The sequence below is a fragment of the Suricata suricatta genome, chromosome 4, assembly GCF_006229205.1.
Source record: "Suricata suricatta isolate VVHF042 chromosome 4, meerkat_22Aug2017_6uvM2_HiC, whole genome shotgun sequence".
NCBI lineage: Eukaryota > Metazoa > Chordata > Mammalia > Carnivora > Herpestidae > Suricata > Suricata suricatta.
In genome coordinates, this window is record NC_043703.1 from 89,466,697 (window position 1) to 89,490,170 (window position 23,474).

General features: G+C 42.4%; 1 protein-coding gene across 1 annotated transcript in view; it reads right to left on the reverse strand.

Annotated features, from left to right (window-relative positions):
- Window positions 1-23,474, reverse strand: part of C4H2orf92 (chromosome 4 C2orf92 homolog) — a 29,713-nt gene continuing 6,239 nt past the window's right edge. The window contains exons 3-7 of the mRNA XM_029938503.1: window positions 21,134-21,235; window positions 20,139-20,222; window positions 13,141-13,248; window positions 2,612-2,762; window positions 1-420 (exon numbers count right to left, since the gene is read on the reverse strand). Coding sequence (XP_029794363.1) covers window positions 288-420; window positions 2,612-2,762; window positions 13,141-13,248; window positions 20,139-20,222; window positions 21,134-21,235 — 578 coding nt within the window. The 3' untranslated portion in view covers window positions 1-287. The remainder of the gene's footprint in view (window positions 421-2,611; window positions 2,763-13,140; window positions 13,249-20,138; window positions 20,223-21,133; window positions 21,236-23,474) is intronic.

Consider the following 23,474-nt stretch of genomic DNA (forward strand, 5'->3'; position numbering starts at 1 on the left):
TCAGAGAATCAATGCTTTAATAAATAAATCCATCCATAGTTTGAAAGGGGTTGTCTTGGGGCAAATGTACTAAGTCTCTTGTACTAGCCATCAGTGCCATACCACGTGACAAGCATCCTGTGGTGAACATTTGCTTCTTGATCCATTCAATATTGAGATGAGAAGGTAAACATTTTGCAGAGCACACCTCACAGCCAGAAATCCAAATGCCTCTCCATGGTGTTTGGATTGAAAACTGCCTGGCATCACAGCGTTACGTCCTGGTTTGGCCGGCCCCACCACCTGGCTTAGATACAGGACTTGGACTTCAGCTGTTTCTCTTTTCCCTCTTGTTTTCTGGGGTTCTTTTCTTGATACTTTTGCCACCAAGTCTTCCCATTCAGCATAAAAATATTGTATGTGATGGTTGCTGGAGGATATCTAAAATAAAATACACAAAACTTTATTGCACAGTTACGTGAATAGGAATTCCTACTGTCTACACATTGGGTGGTGATAGAGGCTGAGGTTTCTGAGGGGTGAGGATTCTACTTCCCATCAGAAAGGCTTGGGGTGCCTGGGTGGCTCAATTGATCAAGCATCCGACTACTGATTTTAGCTCAGGTCATGATCTCAGGGTTCATAAGATCAAGCCCCACATCGGGCTCTGGCTGACAGTGCAGAGCCTGCTTGGGACTCTCTCCCTCCCTCTCTGTCTGCCCCTCCCCTACTTGTGGTGTCTCTCTCTCTCTCTCTCTCTCTCTCTCTCTCTCTCTCTCTCTCTCTTTCTCTCTCTCTCAAAGTAAACTTAAAAAAAAAAAAAGGAAAGTTTCTCATGTGTGAAATTCATTTTGTCTCTGGACACCAGAGAGCCTCTGGGAAACTCCTTTACTTTCACTTTCTGATAACTAACACAGGCTCTCGACAGCTTTAATTCACCTCTGTGAGATGGAGCCAGTCTTGACTACTTCTTCTGATACCTCCAAGAGGCACAGAAGGAAAATGACAAATCCAATGGATAAGCCCCAGTCAGAATTGTGAGCTAGGTCAAGCTTATTGCCAGAAGCTCTTTAAATCTTTCATCTCTGGGGCACCTGGGTGGCTCAGTGAGTTAGGCATCCGACCTCAGCTTAGGTCATGATCTCACAGTCCGTGGGTTCGAGCCCCGTGTCAGGCTCTGTGCTGACAGCTCAGAACCTGGAGCCTGCTTCAGAGTCTGTGTCTCCCTCTCTCTCTGCCCCTCCCCTGCTCACTCTGTCTTTCAAAATAAAGACAAAAAAATAAAAGAATCAATATTAAAAATAAATAAATAATCTTCCGTCTCTAACTTCTGCCGTATTCCAGGCTCCCCTTTCATTTCAGAGGACCCATTTCTGTCTCAGAGGAGAAAGGTGGATGAGAGGTAATAGTGGCTGGCTTAAATGGTTTACCAGTCCCAGGAATTTTGCCTTTAAGGAGCACCTGAGAGGTTCAGTTGGTTAAGCCTCTGACTCTTGATTTCAGCTCAGGTCATGATCTCATGGTTCAGGAGTTTAAGCACTGCATCAGGTTTTGGGCTGATAGCACAGAGCCTGCTTGGAATTCTCTCTCCCTCTCTCTGCCCCTATATAACTCGTGTTCTCTCTCTCTCTCTCTCTCTCTCTCTCTCTCTCTTTCTCTGTCTCGTTCTCTCACTCTCTCTAGCTCTCTCAGAATAAATAAATAAACTTAAAAGAACCCCTTGAGGGAAAGCAATGTCACTCTTGTGGGTAAATTTAAGTACCCACAGCCTCAAAGTTGGGGGGAAGGGGTAGGCAGAGGGATGGAAACTTCACCCCCCGTGGCATGCCACAGCCCCTTTCTCTGTGGTCAAGCTGTGCACACAACACAGTGTTAGGCAGGACCTGAGGGGCCTTGGGAAGTTCCTTTTCCCTGAGATTCAGAAGTGTGTCTAGAGGGATGCAGATGGAGGCTCAAAATTTCGAGATGCAATTACTGAAAATGCATAATCTTGTAAGCCACTTACTTTCTCATGCCTACTCATGGTTATAGCCATTGTGCTGGAACCCTCTCATCCAAGGGATAATACACCTATTTAACAAGTGGCACAGACAGCCACTGACTAGTCAAAGTGGTCGCCATCAGAGTGGAGCCCTGGAGGGCCATTGCTGGGCCAGGCATTAACCCTTCATTTGCAAGATCATGGGGAAGACTGGGAAGTCTGTGGGTTTCGGAAAGGTGCTGTTTAGCAATCAATAGAAGGATCTTTCAGTATTCTAACAACCAGTGTAACAAGCCAAGTATCAGCCCGGTGCTCATCTCCTCCATGGCCTCATCCTTCCCCCCCTTATGTACCTATTTTCCAGTCTTTCCGCCAGAGACTGTACTCCTCAGTAGTGTGGTCTAAACTACAGGAGTCTTTAGAGACAAGCATGGTCCAAACCAGGAATTCCAATACCTGGCGGTGCATCACAACCACCAAGGCAGTGTTAAAAACTGATAGTCTGAGTCATCTGTGTTCTATGAATACACAGCCAGGCTTAGGAGTCCCTGCCTTCCTCCTAACTCCAGGATCAGCAGGAAGCTCTGGGGCAACCTCGGGACAAATACCCATGAGTTCCTCGAAGGAAGGCAGGAGTGAAGAGTCACTCACAATGGCCTTTTCCTCCTGATGCATGCAGTCAGCACCAGCAGCAAGAACAGCGTCACCAGGAGGATCCCCGCCACCGAGGCAGCAGTAGTGGTGATGTTCCTCTGGAGGAAGCCCAGAAGCTGCGCACATGGTACGTCCTTATTTTGAGTATCTAAATGAAAAGACACATGGCAGAGTAAACAGAAAGGTACAACCAATACAGAACTGCAGGGACAACCTGTTAGGTCTGCTATTAGCCAAAATGAAAACCTTAGCAACTTAAGGCTGCTGGCTCCAGAAGTCCTCTTGGGGAAGAAACTGGCTTTGTTTAGGAAAATACACTTATAAGATGCTTGCTGGTGACATGAGATGCTGTTTGGTGATGGAGGAGAGAGGATGAGGGTATGAGCTGGCAAGCAGCAAAGCAACCAATCAGAAGGGACGACGAAGCACAGATTTCAAGAGGTGAGAAGAATAGAGGAGAGGTTAGATGGAAGTGGTGGGAGGTTCTACTGTGATGGCTGCAAAGAATAATGGGGTCAAAAATTCAGTTTGAAGTTGCCCCCATCACACTACCCTCCCACCTTGAGGAAGTTCTCCCGTATATATAATCCACCTCGTGTGCGTAGGTTTGGGGGAATTTCAGCACAAAATAAACATGATCCCAGAGATGAACTTGAACTCTTATGGCCTCTAGGGACATGCAGAAATCTTGAGAATAGATTCAGAATGCCACCGAGTGTGGGCCTGGAAGCACAAGGCAATCATAGCTGGAGACCGCACGTGACATCAGGGACCCCTAAAGCTTCTTTCACTCCATTTGTACTGTGACCAAAAATGGAATCAGGGAAATGGGGCACAGAGGCTCCATGACAGGACCAGATTGGTTTTGGTGTGGAGAAATGCTCAAGGGGGCCCAGTAATGCAGGCAGGGAAAAGCTGGTCAAGGGCCATCCTGGGTTATGGGAAAGAAATTGGAAATGTCCAACTTCCCACTTCCATATATGCTACAGCAAGAGGCAGCAGCATCAAGCAACTCTAAGGGCTCTGCTGGAATACGGCAGCATTTAATTTTTTTGAGTTAGAAAGTGACAACTTAGGAATCCCCCAGGCTTCTACCAATGGGCTAACAAGGCATAAAGAAATAAAAAGCCGTAGGATGCTCTCATCTGAGTTTGGGTAAACATGATTGGCACCCAAAGGCACCCCAAGGGGGTGCTGAACCCCAAAGACAGAGAGGGATGGGCAAAGGCCTAAGAAAAGAACGGGTGCAAAGTCTCCCAATACAAAGGTATATGAAGTAAGCAATATTAGGCATGCAGGGCAACTGTGCCCCCCAATTTAGTACTATACAAGAGAGGCTGCTTTCACAGGAGAATAGGACCAGGTTTGGCAAAACAAGTATATTGGACTATAGACCACTGTGCTACAGGCTAAGCAACCCAGAGAGGAGATAGTTAACAGAAGAAAAGGTGTCTTGTTAACCCTGAGGTTATTTCCCCTGTCTGCCTTCTCCCCTTAAGCTAGCTAAGATAAACAGACACTGTGCCTCTTATTTGCCATCAACTAACAACCATTTGCCCATCTGCCCTGAGGGGCCTGGATTTTGTTTTATATTGACCCAAACCCCCAACATTGTATATCTTCAAGAAAAACCGTTTCCCTCACACCCATAAGTTAATGTTCACAGATTCTTCGTCTCTTTGTGCATGCCCATCACGTTTGTAATCTTAATAAATAGGGGGCAAGGACACTTATTCAGGGCTCTTCTCTTTTCCTGGACATTAGCCATCTCTCTCTCCTATTTTTTAATCCTACGTCCTGCTCTCTAGCTAAGACAAGAGAGAACTTTAGACCCAGAGTCTACGACTGATGGTGACCCCGATGTGATAGAAGGAAAGGGGGAATATGGCCCAACGTGGACAAGGAGCTGACATGGCCAAGAGGAGCGACACAAGACCACAGGACGCCGCGGAACCTTAAGGAGCGCCAAGAAAAAAAAAACGCACCAGGTACAGTCTCTGCCTGATGAGGTAAGGGATAAAGCGAAACTATATTAGGAATCACTGCCTCCAAACTTTTTGAGAGATATTCCATGGGAAATTCCCTAGCTCTCTCCCTAGCCCCTGAACAAAAGCGCTATATTCAAATTATTCAGTCACTAGGAGAGAAAGCAGGGGTGACTCTAAAGTATAAGGCTTTCCTTAAATTATTGTTGACTATCCAACAAAATTGCCCCTGGTTCCCAAAACAAAGAACTTAATGATCTCGATGTGTGGGAACGAGTAGGGAAAACATTAAAGGCCAGGCATTTGGAGGGGGCTAATATGCCCCCTAAGGTAATCCTCACCTGGTCCATCGTCAGCACTGCCCTTCTCCCCTGAGCTCAGACAATGTATGTGAAGACTTAGAGTTACCAAAGAGGAGGAAAAACCTCGTTCCCCCTCTAATCAGGCTGTGCCTCCGGAGCCTTTGCAGCCAAAAGATACTCCCCCTCCCCCCAAAGGGAGCCTCTAAAAACCTCATCAACCGGCTCTGATCAGGTCTTACCCCAAAGCAAAAAAAGGCCTTAAAGAAGCCCATAAGGCCAGTGAATTCCAGCTGTTTCCTATTGTCAGTCAAAATGGACAGTATGTCCTAGAAGGCCTGCCCTTACAGATAGTAAAGAAATTGCAGAAAGCAGTTCAACTATATGGTCTTCATAGCCCTTGTACGATCGATCAGTGTGTTCGAAACTATTTGTGGCTCTTATTCCATGTGTACCAAGGACTAGAGCTCTCTCATGAAAATCATCCTGAATCAGGCCCATTATGCTGTCTGCTCAGGCGGTTCATGATACTTGCAACATTTGTGCTATGTAGAACCTCTAAGCTGATATTCTGGTAACTTTTGAATAATTGTCTGGCACGGGGCAATATATCCAGCCAAGAGAGCAAGCCCAACTCCCGATTCTGGTCAGGGAGCAACCCACTGATATCGGGCGACATGTCTTTTATAAAACCCTCATTTCAGAAAAATCATCATCTGACAAGGGGCCACTGAAAACTATATGGATTTTATCAATCCCCTCCAAGAGGCTATTCAAACACAGCTTAATAACCTGGAGACAGCGGAAACAATACTTCTTTCCCTGGCTGTTAAAAATGCTAATGAGAATTGTAAAAGTGTTCTTAAGCATATCAAACCCAAAGCAAGTAGTACCACCAGCCACTATCAGTGAAACCTGTCAAAACATAGGAACAAAATCTCACAAAACAAAGCTACTTAGTGCCTTGGCTCTGAAGCAATCTAACACAACCAGTTTTGGCTGTGGAAAAGCGGGACACTTAAAAAAGGATTGTCCCTTTATAAAAGCTCCCCATGCCTACCACTTGCCGGGATTGTGCCCTCGATGCAAAAAATGGAATCACTGGGCAAATGCCTGTAGGGTCAAATTTGATAAAGATGGCCACCCCCTCAATTCAGGAAACTCCCAAACGGGTGCCCTGCTCCACACCCAGGACAACAAAGGAGAGGATGGCTTCTTTCTGCCCACAAAGAAAGTCAGCCCCTGCTACCCAAGGCCTGGGCTATTCAAGATCCATGGAATCCCTACATGCCGCCACCAAAGCACTCACAAGGTTAGATTTAGAATCCCAAGAGACCATCATGCTTAATCGGTTTGGGCATGTATACCTCATCTCTACAGGCACATTTGGCCCGCTTCCCAAAGGCTATGTTGGTCTCCTTCTTGGAAGAGCTAGCATTACTAAAGCTGGACTCCTAGGTCTTCCATGGGTGTTTGACAGTGATTTTACCAGGGAAATTAAATTATGGCACAAGCCTCTAAGTTAATCACAATTAACAAAGGACATTGGCTCAACTCCTTATCCTTCCTTACTGGGTCCCTGGAGGTGTGGACAAACCTTGAAAAGAAGACAGGTTTGGGAGCGCAAACTCGCCTTGGGAGCAATACTGGCTCGCCAACATTTCTCAAGACGAACCTCTCTTACAAATAAAGGTCAGAGATACATTTTCCTCAGGGTTGACTGATACAGGGGCTGATGTAACCATTATATCCTCCTCCCAATGGCCTTCTCACTGGGCCACTGCCCCTACAGCCACCCAACCTTCCCGGTAAAGCCTCACCTTATACAAATGTTTAGGGTCTGATGACCAAATAGCCTACACACAGCCCTATATGATGAATACCCCTATCAATTTGTGGGGAAGAGACTTACTGAGTCAATGGAATATTCAGCTTAAAACAAGTTTTTCCTAGCTACTGCTCAAATTGAGCCCCTCCCATTGAAATGGAAAACTAACAAAGGGGTTTGTGTTCCTAAAAAAACTGCCAAGTGGTGACTTCTTCATGAGCTCAGAGCTATTAATGCAGTAATTGAGCCTTTTGGCCCCTTGCAGCTAGGAACCCCCTCTCCCTCAATGCTGCCTCAAAACTGGCCGATTCTTATTGATTTGAAAGATTGCCTTTTCACAATCCCCTTAGCTGAATGAGATAAAGAAAAATTTGCCTTTACCTGTCCTATTCTCAATCACTGTGGGCCAACACCCCTGTTACCAATGGAAAGTCCTCCCCCAAGGGATGCTTAATAGCCCAACTATGTGCCAATTTTATGTTAATAAAGCATTAGAGCCAATTAGAATGCAGTTTCCCTCATTGATTGTTTATCATATATGGATGATATCTGTTTTTGTGCTCACCATCAACAACCTCTAGATGAGCTCTTTGCTATTCTCCCCGACCTACTAAATCAACAGGGCTTCATAATAGCCCCCGGAAAAAATACAAAGGTCGACTCCTTTTTCTTAATTGGGGCTACAAATGTTTAATACTCAAATTCGCCCCCTCCTTCGGACTAGTCCTAATAATGTTCATACTCTTAATAATGTACAAAAATTGTTGGACACCATTAACTGGGCTCGTGCTCTCCTGGGCATTACTAATGCCCATCTTACCAACCTCCTAGCACTGCTTTCCAGCGATCCTAACTTGACGTCACCACGCCATCTTCCCCCCCCCCCCCGCCCCCCCGCAGCAAGAAAGGACCTGGATGATATTCAGTCCATTCTCACCTCTTGTAGCTATGATAACAAGATCCTGACCTTCCTCTGCAGCTATACGTTCTCAATAATAAGGATTTTTCTACTGCGCTTATTGGACAAGCTACCACTTTAAAACTTTTAAAAATAGACTGGCTCTTCACATTTTTTTTTACATTTATTTATTTTTGAAAGAGAGACAGAGCACAAGTGGGGTAGGAGCAGAGAGAGAAGGAGACACAGAGTCCAATGCAGGCTCCGAGCTATCAGCACAGAACCCCACGCAGGGCTCAAACTCACAAACTGTGAGATTATGACCTGAGTTAAGTCAGACACTTAACCCACTGAACCACCCAGGCACCCCTCACCCCCATTAGTCTTAAACGTACTCTCACCCTTAGCACAATTAATCCAAAAGGGACATCGGAGATGATGGGAATTGTTAGGTCAGGACCCTGCAAACATCCACTTGCCAACTTGCAGCACTTTTTATCAAGGATTCACTAGAGCTTCAGTTGGCTCTCACAGACTACATGAGCAATATTGTTTATGGGCTCCCCTCTGACTCCTGGTTTAAGATTCACCAGGAGATTAACATTGTTCCTGAAGGAATCAGTGCTAAAACCACCTATTAAGAATGCCCTCCTGGTGTTTACTGATGCCTGGGGGTGGTGGTGGGGAACACAGAAGGCTTCTTGCCTTTGGAGAGTTGGGAAAAACTGGAAACATATTTCTTACACTGAACCTGGCTCCACCCAGCACTTAAAATGATGAGCCATATAATTAGCGAGAGAAATTTTTCCCCCAGCCTTTAAACATTGTTTCTGACTCTCAATATGTGGTGCCTTTAATGGAAAATTTCCCTTTTCATATTCTTCAGCCTCCCTCCAGACCCTGCTTTTACTATTCTCCTCCAAAGTATTCAATTAGCTCTAATCTCTCTAACCTCTTTCTCATTCACATTCACTCCCATATGTCTCTCCCTGGGACCATTGTTGAAGGCAATGCCTTAGTTGATGACATTGTTTCTCAAGAATGTTATCTTCTCTCTGAAGCCAAAACCTCCCATAATCTTTACCATCAAAACTGGCGAGCTCTAAGAAAACAATTTAACCTAACTGTGAATGAGGCCAAACAAATCCTTCCCTCCTGCTCAGATTGCCAGTTACTATCCCGTTTCCTTCCCAGCAGAAACAAACCCCGGGGCCTCAAGCCTAATGAGATTTGGCAAACGGATGTTATAGTTTACCCCGCATTTGGTAAACATAAGTATATCCATGCTTCTATAGATACCTAGACAGGTATACTTGCCTCAGCTCATGCAAAAGAGAACACCAAAACGGTCATTCAGCATCTTCCGCATGTTGGGGCTGCATGATGCCTGGGGTTTCCCCCACATAATTAAGACGGATAATGGCTCAGCCTACATCTCCTCTTCATTTTGTGACTTCTGTGCCTTATGGAATATCTGATATATTACAGGGATTCCTTATAACCCACAAGGCCAGGCTACTATAACAAGAGCACATGGCACACTCAAAAAAATGTTTAAAAAAAAAGGGGGGGGGACATACCCATGTCTGTCTATGTTCCAAACCCAACTTCTCCTCGATCATGCTATGATCACTCTTAACTTTTTAAATCTTGATTCTCAGGGACTGACTGCAGCTGAATGGCATTCTTCATAACCAGGTAAGCCCTCTTACCCTATGGTGCTATACAAAACTCCTGAAGGGGGGCCAACAGGGTCTGGGCCCACTAAACTTCTCACCTGGGGTCGAGGATATGCTTGTGTTCTTTCACATTCCGGACTGTAAGATTTAATAGATTGAGGCAGAGGCGAGAGGAAAGGGAGAGACCAAGTTATGGAGCCAAGAGAGACTTTATTGGAGTCTGCAATTCCCAGGCAAGGTTCCATGACTCCGGAGTGGGGAGTCAAGGAAATCGCGCCAGGAACGGGAGGGCAAGGTGTTTTATGGATGCAAGAGCTCCCAGTTTGACCTCAAGTGGGCAGATAGCCAAGTAAGGGCATCTTTGGACTCTGGCAGGATAGGATTGGCTGTTTAGTTCGGTGGCATGAGGGAGATGCTGGAATTCCATGGTGAGACATTCCAGTTCGGGGAGTGGGGGTCATTGGTCCCTGGCGGTGCCTGGAACTATTCTCTGACCCGCAATAAAATGGCCGCTTGGTCGCCTTCCTGAAGTAACTCTTACACGAACCTCTGTGAATCCCTTCTTGGTTGGTGAAGCCACACCATGGCATGGTGGAAACCCCTAGGATTTCTTCCAGTGAACCAGGATTTCCAGAGAATGACTCTGAGTGAGCAGTCACTACCCCACTTCTTCAAGATGGAAGAAGCCAAAGAAGCCTCTTCGTGGACTCCTCATCCTGAAACCACTCCACAGACAAAAGTCCTTGCTCCCAATATAACATGGGGAAGCCTTAAACGCCTGTCTCACCAGGCCGGCATACTCTTGCAAAACAGTGATATTGCATATACCCCTAATTCACATCTGATCGCCATGATCTCCATCACCGACAGAAATTTGGTACTGGTAACCTGATTATCCTCCTTGCCCTCATTTGTCCAGGCCAAGCTCAATATTCATATTGGGCTCATCTCCTTGACCCACCTATATTTGACAGCCTGACACTCCTAGACTGAGATACTCCTATTAGCAATAATGACACTGAGTTCCCGGGAGGAGCCATTCTTAACCCCGCCCTTCCGAACAGAACAAGAACATTGGCTTCATATGCCACATCCTCAATGGTGGCTTATCTCAGCACCTCCTTTGTGTGTTACTAAACTCAACAACTTGTCTACTTGCCTTAAACCAAAAATCAACTGGCTTGTACACGTACAGCCCAAAACCTCTACAAGGCCGGACAATCTCACCTTTTTCACAGTCGCAAGTTTTAATGTACCTCAAAAAACAAACATACCCCATACTCATAATGTTATAGCTTGCTCTAGTCTCAAATATTCAGACCATCCATGCAACAGTATTCCCTGGACAGACTGTTATGGAGAGACCAAGCATAATCTTCACTGGGATAATTGGACTATTATTGATAGGGGTCCTAGAGGACATCTTAAAACAAAATATTCTAATAAAACCATATCCTTTGGCCAGCATAGTAGGAAAGATATTTTTTGAAAAAAATGGAGGCTTGTCTGGCCCTATAATCTCTGCACATAAAGAGAAATTAAAAGGACCTTGGCTTGTTAATCTTTGGAAGCTAGGTCTTCCCTTCTTCACTCATACTATTAGCACATAAAACAACATGTCAATGTAATTTGGGCCTCCCTGTACAACAACCAGTTTGCATGGACCACTATTTGCGTCCCTTCTCTGTATGTTCTCTTTGCTACCTCCACTTTACAGGTCCAACAACTAGGAAATGATTATAATATCTCTACCTCCCAAGGTTGGTTTATGTCCTGCATAAGTAATGATAACATCACCCAATTAAATATCTCCTCCTTATTAGTACTTAGACCGTGCATCTCAGTCTGGGTTCCTGTTAATAGCCCTGAGCCCTATATGCATCCATCAGGACAAGGCATGCTTTCCAAGCTTATTCGACACTGGCAGTCTGCTGCGAGGTCAAAGAGATTTGTTGGCCTGTTAATCATGGGCATCCTAACAGCAGTAGGCATTATTGCCTCTGCCACGCAGCTGGAGTTAGCCTGCATCATACTATCCAGACGGCCCACGTCCTTAATAAATTTATGGTCAACACTACCAATGAATTTATGAGCCAGACTTCCATTGATAAGCAAGTCTTGGCCCGCCTAGAGGCCCTTGAGACCACAGTAGAATTTATTGAAAAAAGACAGGAGGCCTTGTTCCTGCACTCCAAACTGCCCTGTGACCCTAACTACCAGCACATCTGCATGACTGGCATTCCTTACAATCACTGCCAACCTTGGGATGCTGTCCAGACATACCTTCACAGTGTCTTTTCTTCCCACCCCTCTGACAACATAAAGATCTAACTGTGACTTTGCACCAACAGCTACAATATGCAGAGGATCAGCTTAAAAATGAATGGACTGATTCCTGGAAAATACGGCATAACCTGAACCCTTTTTCACTTATGGCTAACACCCATCTGGATAACTCTGGGAAGTGTAATGCTTTTACTGTGTCCTTTCTGTGTCTTTGCAGAATCATTCTTCAGGGCATGCAAAAACAAAAGAAGGACCAGGAACTTGTCATAATGGTCCTGGTCCTCAAACACAAGACTAAAAGAACCAAGAAAAACGAAAATGTGAAACTGTGGGGGATAGGCTTAGGAATCCCCAGGGGTTATACCAGTGGGCTAACAAGGCATAGAGAAATAAAAAGCCATACGATGCTCTCATCCAAGTTTGGGTAAACATGATTGGCACCCAAAGAATAGGATGGTGCAAAGGCACCCCAAGAATAGGGAGTGCTGAACTTCAAAGATAGAGAGGGATGGGCAAAGGCCCAAGATAGGAATGGCACAAAGGCTCCCAATACAAAGGTATATGAGGTAAGCAATATTAGGCACGCGGGACAAACGTGCCCCCCAATTTAGTACTATACAAGAGAGGCTGCTTTCACAGGAGAATAAGACCAAGTTTGGCAAAACAAGTATATTGGACTATAGACCACTGTGCTACAGGCTAAGTGGTTAACAGAAGAAAAGGTGTCTTGTTAACCCTGAGGTTATTTCCCCTGTCTTCTCCCCTAGGCTAACTAAGATAAACAGACACTGTGCCTCTTCTTTGCCATCAACTAACAACCATTTGCCCATCTGCTTGGCGCCTGGATTTTGTTTTATATTGACCCAAACCCCTAACACTGTATATCTTCAAAAAAAAAACCGTGTCCCTCATGCCCATAAGTTAATGTTCACAGATTCTTCCTCTCTTTGTGCATGCCCATCACATTTGTAAGCCTTCTGATCTTAATAAATAGGGGGCAAGGACCCTTATTCGGGGCTCTTGACTTTTCCTGGACATTAGCCATCTCTCTCTCCTATTTTTTAATCCTGCGTCCTGCTCTCTCGCTAAGACAAGAGAGAACTTTAGACCCAGAGTCTACGACAACAACTTTCTGGAGTGTACTGGGCTTGGTACCTGCGATTGGCAAGTTTCTACCTGTACTGATTGTGCCCAAGCTCGGGCCATCCAAGGCTGAAGATCAGGGACATGGTTAATATTTGGATTTCATCCCTCCGGCTTGTTAGAAAGCCTCCATGTACAGTAATGGCAGAGGCTCAGAAGATGATGCCCATGTTACAAATGATCCTGGCTGTGTAGAAGCAACATAAAAGTAGCATCTTTTTGCATGGGTGGTAAAATTCCCAGAGTAGCTTAATTCTTAATTTTAATGGCAGATTGTATGCTTTTGTAGGTAAATTAAAGGTATGCTGACATTTACTCTGTTAAAATACCATGAAAGGCAAACAGATGCATTCTGAAGTTATCTGTATTTAAGTAATCCTACTTATCTTACACTATATAGATTATTACCTGTCTTAACTGCTTCTTGAAGTGTTTCTTTATCTTCATTAGCAGGTTGCTCATTTATATCACTGTTGAACAGAGAAGATTTTTTATTTCTCTTCTCTGAAATGTGACCTACAGAAGGACAAAAAGCCAAAATGTGTTAATCTAATAACAATCATTGGTCTGTGATTAGTTCTATTTATTTTAAGATTTTATTTTGGGGGCACCTGGGTGGCTCAGTCGGTTAGGCAGTGACTTTGGCTCAGGTCATGATCTGGCAGTTTGTAGGTTCAAGCCCTGCATCCGGCTCTGTGCTGACAGCTCAGAGCCTGGAATCTCCTTCAGATTCTGTGTGTCTCTCCCTTTGCCCCTCCCCTGCTCATGCTCTGTCTCTCTCTGTCTCTCAAAACTAAATAAACATTATAAGTTTTTTTTAAGTTTAAAAAAAGATTTTATTTCTTTATTTTTTTTTAAGTAGTCTTCACACCCAGCATGGAATGGAACCCAGCATGAGGCTTGAACTCATGACTCTGAGATCAAGACCTGAGTTGAGATCAAGAATCAGACACTTAACCAACTGAGACACCCAGGTGCCAAGTTTTACTTTTATTTTATTTTATTTTATTTTATCTTATTTTATATAGAGAGAATGTGAGCAGTGAAGAGGGGCAGAGAGAGAGAATCTTAAGGGGCTTCACGGTCAGCACAGAGCTCATCACGGGGCTCAATACCACGACCCTGGGATCATGACCTGAGCCAAAATCAAGAGTTGGATGCTCAACTGACTGAGTCACCCAGGCACCCTTTTAAGATCTTATTTTTAATCTTTACACTCAACATGGGGCTCAAACTCACAACCCTGATATCAAGAGGTTCATGCTCTACTAAGTTGAGCCTGCCAGGCTCCCCTGATTAGTTCTATTTTTATGATAAAAATAACTTCCTTTAGGGGCCCAGTCAGTTGAGTGTCTGACTCTTGATTTTGACTCAGGTCATGATCCCAAGGTTGTGAGATCAAGTTCCACATCAGTCTCCACACTGGGTGTGGAGCCTGGTCGGCATTCTCTCTCTCCCTCTGCCCCTCTCCCAGGCTTATCTCCTCTCTCTCAAAAATAAATAGAAATAAATAAATAAAATAACTTTCTCTAGAATCAAAGTGAGGAGTCATGAAGAATTTTGGAGAAAAGCCCCAATGTACATAAGTGTTTTGTTATTACTTTTTTAATCTAACAAATTCTTGGGTGACCCACCCACAGACTGAGACCATGGCTCTCACACAGGAGTGTGCATCCAAATCACCAAAAGGCCTTAAAAGGCCAATCACTGGGTCTCACCCTTGAGTTTCTGAATCAGTAGGTCTGAGGAGGCCTGAGAATGTACATTTCTCATAGACACTGCTCCCCCCCCACACATAAAGTGACACTGATGCTGCTGGTCAGGGACCACCTTAGAGGACCTCGAGATAATCCTTCAGTTAGTTGCTGAGCCCTTCTGACTCCAGTCTCCCACTAGCATAAGATAGAAATAAGACCTACCTCACAGATAGCATAATGTTCATGGAAACAGTTTATAAACCACAAAATATTATAAAAATGTTTCTTAAATTGCAAGGGCAAGACAGAAGAATGGACTACATTTATTGGGAGAGAGGCTACAGAACAGTTTAGGAGAAACAGGCAGGGTTGAAAATCAGAAATATTGGCATGCTAACTCTGCCACTGGCTATCTTTGACTCATTTGCATATGAGACCTTGTCAAAAGGCCTGAGTGAGTTTAACGTGGAGAGGACCAGGAAATTGAGAGAGCTGTCTTTGCCCAGCACAAGAATGGCCCTGGAAAGGGGCTAGGAGATGTTCTGAGAAGTTCTAGGAGCAAGCCAGAACCAATGGGTAGGAGCTCCAGAGAGACTAACAGTTTAGGAGTTAGAAAATAGGGCTATTGAAAAGGGAATGAGGAAGAGTGAGAAGTAAGGAACCCTGTGTCCCCAGAAGTCTTCAAGGCTGGGACCCCCCAGGCCCAGAAGCCTTTGAGTTGAGAGGCAGCTTTGACATGAGATTGGTGAATCTGCCTTAGCCTAGTTCTCAAAGAGGTAGGAATAAGGCAATGTGGTTAACACTGGCATGGTGCGTGATAACAGCCTGTTGAGGTCTTAACTATTTCTGGAGAAAGAGAGACATTTGTTCCTTATTCAATCTGGCTTAGAAAAAAGAAAGAGTTCCCAACTTAAGATGAGTCATAATTACTTGACTTTGGAAATGCGAGGCTGTGAAATCAGAATCAAGAGATTAACAACGACAGATACACAGAAAACTCTGGACAATATAGAGTTGGTCCACTAAGGGATTGAATTCACCGTTTGTTCTTTCATGAAGGTGTAAAAAAGATAGACTCATCACTTAAACACAAATTTTTACTTTCCTTGTCTCTGTTCCACAAAAACAAAAACCAGGATTAGGAACCACTGTTTACATATATCATCAGTATGGGTTGTGATTTAGATCATTTGTTTGATTTTTTTTCTGCAGGACAAAATAAGCACAATTTCCACATTTTGCCAAATACAGTCAGTTTTCAAAATTCATTTCAACTGTAGAAACCCATGAACTACGAGAGAAGCAGCAGCCCATTATGGGAGAAAGCACTCAGGCAAATCCTCATATCCACAATGCACACTCAATCCCAGTGCCAATCAGTCACATCTTGGGCCTGGTAAAGTTGTGTTCAATGAGCCCAGAACCAAGAAAGTTTGGCTTTGTGTTCAGGGAAGAGTTGAAGTTTTACATCATAATTTCTCTCTCTCTCTCTCTGGGGACTGGCATTGAAATGAGACTTTGGTTCTATTAATAGCACGTTAGTGTCGCACTATTAACCAAAAACTAGGTTCCTTTCAGCAGAGCTAACATCAATGGTAACTTGAACTCGCTGCATACCTACGCACACTTTTTAAAAAACTTCACTTCTCAAAAAAAAAAAAAAAATCATTTCCTCACCTTTCTTCCTACCCAACTTTTTTTTTTTTTACCATTAATTTTTGAGAATTGTCCCTTTTTCTAAGGAAGATTTGTGTGGTCTAGATTTCCTAGTCTAGTGGAATAACTTTAGAGCAGCTCCTTGCCTCTGAAGAGGGGCCTGATCAGCCTCCTCTTCATGTGTGGTGGGATCTTCACTATGTCTGCAGGGGCTTCTTGGGTCTCTCTTTTTTTTTTTTAAACATTTTTATTTATTTTTGAGAGACAGAGAGACAGAGCACAAGCGGGTAAGGGGCAGAGAGCGAGAGGGAGACACGGAATGGGAAGTAGGGTCCAGGCTCTGAGCACAGAGCCTTACGTGAGGCTCGAATCCACAAACTGTGAGATCATGACCTGAGCTGAAGTCGATGCTTAACTGACTCAGCTGCCCAGGTACTCCTTCTTGGGTCTCTTCTTAATTCACTCTCTCTGCTCAAAAACCTTAGTTAGCAGATCTGCCTCTCTATTGTCCTCCTAAAGTTCCATTCAAGTACAACCTGAAGCACTTTTTAAGTACTTTCCATTTTAGCATATTTATAGCTAATAATTACTGATGACACCGACTTTCCTATTACCAGTGAACGCTTGGAGGATACAAATGCCTTTTTCAGCTCTCCATTGCTGGCACAGCACCTCTCACTGGGTAGGAGATGAATAACTAGGTCTTGAGTGAGAGAAGAAATCTTGAAGACTCTTAACTACAACCTCATGAGGGACTCTAAGCCAGAACCACCCAGCTAAGCCTGATCTGTGGGCCAAGATTGCAGTCATTTGAAGACCGACTGGACCAGAGGGTCTGCTTCCAAGATGGCTCACTCACAGCTGTTGGCAGAGGCCTCACCTCCTCACTGGTTGTAGACAGGAGGGCTCAGTTCCTCACCACCAGGGCCTCTCCTTAAGTGACTGGACACTGCTGGAATGTCCTCACAACATGGCAACTGACTTTCCCCAGAGTGAGCAATTCAAGAGATAGCCGGGCAGAAACCACAGTGTATTTTATGACTTAATCTATGAAGTAGCACACTATCATTTCTGTCATGTTTTATTCATTAGAAGCAAATCATTAAGTCCAGCCCACCCACACACAAGGGGTGGGCGATTAAGCTCTACCTTTCAAAGGGGAGGCTATCAAAGAATTTGAAGACCTATTTTAAAGCCATAGTAAGAAATGAATTCCAGGGAAGAAAGCTGAACAAAGGAAACATCTGCTTATGTCCACATAAACTTAAGGATTTTAATCAGCTGCCTCCAGTTTTGTGGTGGAGAGAAGTGACACCCTTACAAAGGCATCTATACTGCAGGAAGCCTGGACTTGGGTATATGACCCTCCCACACCATTAAGCAGAGACCCCTGAATGATTAAACCATATGAAATTGGTTGATGTTGAACCATATGAAGTTAGAGATATTTGGCCATTTTTAAAAATATTTTTAAAGTTGATTTTATTTCGAGAGACAGAGACCGAGAGAAAGGGAGGGAGAGAATCCCAAGCAAGCACCATGCTGTCAGTGCAGAGTCCAAGGTGGGGTTCAAACTCAAACTCACAAACTGTGAGATCATGACCTGAGTCAAAACCAAGAATCAGACGCTCAATTGAGCCACCCAGGTACCCCAATATTTGACCATTTTTGACCTACAAAAGACAGTAAATTCAAATGATTCAATCTGACATTATAGTCACAAGGGAAGTTTTCTAATCTACATATTTCTTCTAATTTGAGGCTCCTAGAAACCCAACATCATGGATTATCTAGATGAGTGTAATGACCAATTTGTAATGTGATCCTTTGTGTATATATACATAAAAAAAAGAAAAAGATGGAGGAGCATGTGGGTTGCTCAGTCAATGGGGCATCCAACTCTTGGTTTCTGTCCAGGTCATGATCTCATCGTTTGTGGATTTAAGCCCCAGGTGGGGCTCAGTGCTAACAGTGCAGAGCCTGCTTGAGATTCTCTCTCTCTGCACCCCATCCCTGCTTGTGCTCGCTCTCTCTCTCAAAATAAATAAATAAGCTTAAAAAAAAAAAGGAATGGCCTCCAAACTTAGTTTAGACTGGCTACTGTGCACCTTGGGGGTCTGGGAAGATACAGGAAAATAAATCCATTTTATGCTTAGAAGGTGACCAAGCACTGAGTCAAGCTCCTATAAGGGAGAAAAATCACACACTGAAAGAGCCAAAAGTTAACTTGAAGAAATGGAAAGACATCCCCATTTCCAGCACAAAATGACTTATCAGTTTTTCCAATGTGAATATTATATTATAAATTTAATGCAATGCCAATAAAAATATCAACAGGCTTCTAATGAAGTTACACAAGTTGATAATAAAGTTCATGTGCAAAAACAAACATGCAAAAGTCACCAGAAAAACACTGAAAAAACAAAAACTACAAAATAGGGACTAGTCCCATAAGGCATTAAAACATTCCAGACTCTGTAATGAAAACAGAGTTATACTGTTTTGTACAGAAACCATTAGGCCAGTGGTTAGGATAATAAGTCCAGGAATAGACTTAGTACATATGAAAATTTAGTATAAGATAAAGAGGGTGTTTCAGATCACTGGAGCAAGTCATTAAGTAGCCATTTTTAGTGAAAAATAAATAATGTAAATAATTTTTCACTAAAAATGGCATGAGTGGACTGTGTTGATGAAATCATTGTAACCCATGTGTGGTTCTCAGTATAAAGTCATCCTCACACCTTTCCCAGTGTAGACCTAGGTACCAAAGAGATGCTATGTACCGAAGAGATGTTTAATTTGTGATTATCACAAAATTAACAGAAGGAAATGTATAAGAGAGATTCAGGAATATTATAAGTATTCATTTTAAAGAGAAGTCTGTGGGGGCACCTGGGTGGCTCAGTCAGTGGCTTATTTGACTCTTGATTTCAGATCAGGTCATGTTTCACACTTCATGAGTTCGAGCCCCTCATCCAGTGGAGCCAGCTTGGGATTCTCTCTTTCCCTCTCTCTCTGCCCCTCCCACCCCCACTCTCTCAAATAAATTAATTAATAAATTAATAAACAAACAAACTTTTTAAAAAAATAAAGAGAATTCTGTGGTAAGTTAATCTCCAAAACTCATCTAGGTCAATGGTTACAAATGCTGTCTGTAGGCAAGTCATTGAGAAGATATGCAAAAATGAGTAGAACCCCGGACTCCACTTTTAGAGACTACTAGTGGGTTCCAGAAATAAGGGTTTATAATCTCTTTCCATGTCTCATCCTCCTCTCCATGGTTGATGCATGGTCAGGGCACCTATTTCATATTCTTGTGCCCAGGAAAAACCACATATTTGCCAGCTTGGACAGTGACATAGTTAGCCTGTCTTTCCTCTTAAATCTTTAAATTTGCCTACAGAATAAATGCTTCATGAGATGATAGTTCTTCATCCTGTCTTGGGAGTCTATCTGCTTTCACCATAACCAAATCTGTGAGATAAGCCTTTGCTCATCAGCTGAAGGGGAGCATTTTCCCACACTCCCTATGGAGGGGATGGAGAGAACTCCTCTCGGGGATCACTTCAGGAAGGTGCTCAGTCCCTCACCAGTCCCCACCTCTAGGGGGAGAAAGGGACTTCATTGTTAAGTTTGGGAGTAGGATTCAGGTTCCTATGGTCAGCTTTTCTCTCTTTCTCTCTCTCTCTCTCTCTCTCTCTCTCTCTCTCTCTCTCTCTCTCTCTCTCTCTTTCTCTCTCCCTGGCATCTGTCTGCCTGCAGAGAGCAAACATTCTGATCTTCTCTATGCTGTGAATGTTATAGAAGCAAACTCTCTCATGGTGGAGCTATGGGGAAATCATGGGCATCCTAAACCTCACCAGTGATTAGACACTCATCCTAATTCAAAGTGAAGCACCCATGTTATCCAGGCAAATTTTCTTGAGAAGATAGTCTGAGCTCCATCAGCAGGATCCTTAGCTCAATCTTACACTTGGTTCTAAACTCAGCCAAAGGAAGAAGAGGTATCACTTATTAACTTCAACTCCAATGATGTCCATTTGCATTTACCATGAGTGGACATTCTATCCACGCTGCCAAGGAGAAATCCTGGTTTAGTAGAATAACCAGCAACACTGTCTTCTTTGATGAAATCTGTGGCGGGGGGGTATTAAAGAGAAAATTTGTATCAGCACACATTATGAACACTTTGGGTTCATATTTGAAGTGTTGAAATGCTAATATAGAACTCAACTACACTGATAATGTATGTTTGAAAATTTATATATCAATACAGAGAGGCATTAGCTAGCTGCTGACTGCAGAGGCTGGAGTCCAGGCAGATGGTATGGGAAACAAATCTTGGGAATTGGAATTCACATCGGTATGCAAAATTCCAACACAGTGCTTATTTCTCTGCTGCCCAGGGCATCTTTGTGTACTGCTGGTACACAAATGTTGCCAGTAGGCAAGTCTGATATAAAATTCTATCCTTGTGATCTATGATCAAATAATTGTCTTAATTCTCAAACTGCTACTTAAAAAATAATAATATAAAGCTGCTTTGCAGAAGAGTATATCTTTCATTATTGTTATTTCTACCGGTGTGCCTAGGGCAAATACTTCTTTAGCCTGGGTCTTACCCATTGAATTGTATACTAATTACTGCACCAGCTCTTGCCAAGGGCTAAGCAAAGTGTCAAACCAGGTCATGCACGTGGAACTATAAAGTGTGTTCAGTACAAAGTCATTACATTACTCGCGCCTCCTGTGGTCAGGAACAGCAACCACCACTTGTAATTCCTCTGAACAGTCTTCAGAAAGGAAGAAGCTGCTTGACACATGAATTTCAAGGATCCCCTCCTCCCAAAACAGAAGCATAGACACATTTTAGAACATAGACTTGAAGGTGATAGAGAGGTCTTCAGTCAATTCTTTCCTTCATATCTCAATTTGTCTATGCCACACATTTTAACAAATAACTAAAATTAGAATGTTGTGTATATAATTCAATAGATAGGCCCACAGAAATATGTGCATTTATAATTTTAGAGATATATACTTGCCTTCTCTTGTTTCTCTCTTTGTAATTGATTTGCTTGCTGTTCTTGTTTTATCAAATGGTGTCTCATATGGAACCTTGGAAAACACCTGCTGTAGAATTTCATCTCAAGTAAAGTACAAAAAGGCATGTTAATATTAGCAGTGGAGGAATGACATAGTTTTCTCTGTAAGTACCTAAAGCAGTCTATAAATAGAGTTAATAAATAATATAAACTCAATGGAAATTTTGAAATTATACTCTATAATACCTAGTCTTGGGAAGGGAATTCTTAACCCCTACAATCATTTCCAAAAAGTTGTTATTACCCTACATGTCTTAAGTAGTAAATATTTCCCACTAAAAGATATGCAGCTAGAAACTTTGCCCCAAATCTTATGATATTAGTGTCATTATTTTCCTTCTTGCTTCTGTTGTCATTCTGACCCACTTCTGAGACATCCTCAAGAGGGCCCATAGATTTGTATGCGGTGAAGTCTGCAGGGGCAAAAATAAAGCAGAATAGGCTTCTAAAAGTCTGAAAGCTCTTTATAAGCTGTTCCTAATTTCTCATGGTTATATATTTTAAAATATACTAATCTCTTCCTCCTTTTTAAAGTTTTCAGGCTTCTACTTTTCCTGGACGATAGCAATTTTTGTTATTCTGTCTAGGTTTACTTTGCAAAGCCATGAAAAATAGTCCTCACACATTCCATTCATTTTGTATATATTCTGAGTCCCTTTTCAAGGGCATTGGTACATTGGTGGTTGGTCTCCTCATCTGATGGAATACATGCTTAAGGACCCCAAAAATTAACTATCAAATTTACTTATTCAAAATGAGTTCTTATCACCAGCCCCTTTCTCTTTTTTTCCACACTATGAGCCCATTATTTAAAAAAAAATCTTTTTTTAACACAATAATACCTAATTTCTATAGCTACATAGACATGCTTGTAAATACACAATAAAAGAACTAAAAAGGTTATCTTTAAGGAGGTAGGAACAAAGAAAGATCAAATAGAACTTCAGCCTTAAATTTAATGTTTTAAGTTCATGCATAAAGATACTGGTGTAAACTTTTTAATTCACCAGAAGCAACACTTTCCAACCAAGGTGAGAAAAGTATACTATTGAGAATGATCCCAATTTTGTAAAAGCAGTAAAAACAAAAACCTCTGCATGTACACTTATGTTTTTACAGGCATGGAGAGAGATGGAGAGACAGGAGGAATCCACACCTGGCTGATAGAAAGGGTGTAGCAAGAAGACTATTAACTTTTTCTTTACTCATTTTTGTTCTGTTCAGTAGCTCAGTAGCTTTACCTTCTTAAAAGGAAGTGAATATTTAAAATGAAAGATCTATACACTTAAAACTACAAGACTAATAAAAAAAAAGCTGACAAAGACACAAACAAATGGAAAGATATCCATGTTCATGGAACCGATAAATCAATATTGTTATAATATAGATACTATCCAAAGTCATTTTCAAACTATAGTACAAAGTTTTAGCAATAAAAGAGTATTGTATGACATAAAAATAGACACATAAATTAAGGGAATAAAACTGAGTGCCCAAAAATTAAACCTTGCATATACAGTCAACTCATGTTTGACAAGGGTGCAAAAAATACTCAATAGGGAAAGATAGTCTCTTCAATAAATGGTGTTGCAAAAACTGAATAACCACATGCAGAGAATGAAAATGGACAATTATCATATACTACTCCCCAAAAAATACTCAAAATGGATTAAGGACTTAATAACTGAAACCGCAAAATCCTAGAAGAAACCATAGGAGAAAAGTTTCTTGACAATGGTCTTGGCAGTGATTTTTTGGATATGATACCAAAAGCACAGGGAATAAAAACAAAAATAAACAGTGGGACTATATCAAACTACAAAGCTTTTGTACAGCAAAGGAAAATATCAACAAAATGAAAAATAGAATAGAAGAAAAGATTTGCAAATCATATATTTCATAAGGGATTACTATCCAAAAAATAAAAAGGACTCATACAACTCAATAGCAGAAAAATAAATGTGACTTTTAAATGGACAGAGGATTTAGATGGACATTATTCCAAAGAAGACATAAAAAAGGGTCAACAGTTTCTTGAAACAGTGCCAACATCACTTATCATCAGGAAAAGCAAATCAAAACAATATTCTCACACCTGTGAGAATGGCTATCATCAAAAAGAAGATATAACGACCATTCATGTGGATGTGGTGAAAAGGGAACCTTTATGCACTGTTGGTGGGGATTTAAATTGGTTGAAGCTCCATGGGAACAGATGGAATTTTCTAAAAACGTTAAATAGAACTATCATACAATCCAGCAATCTCACCTCTGGGTATAT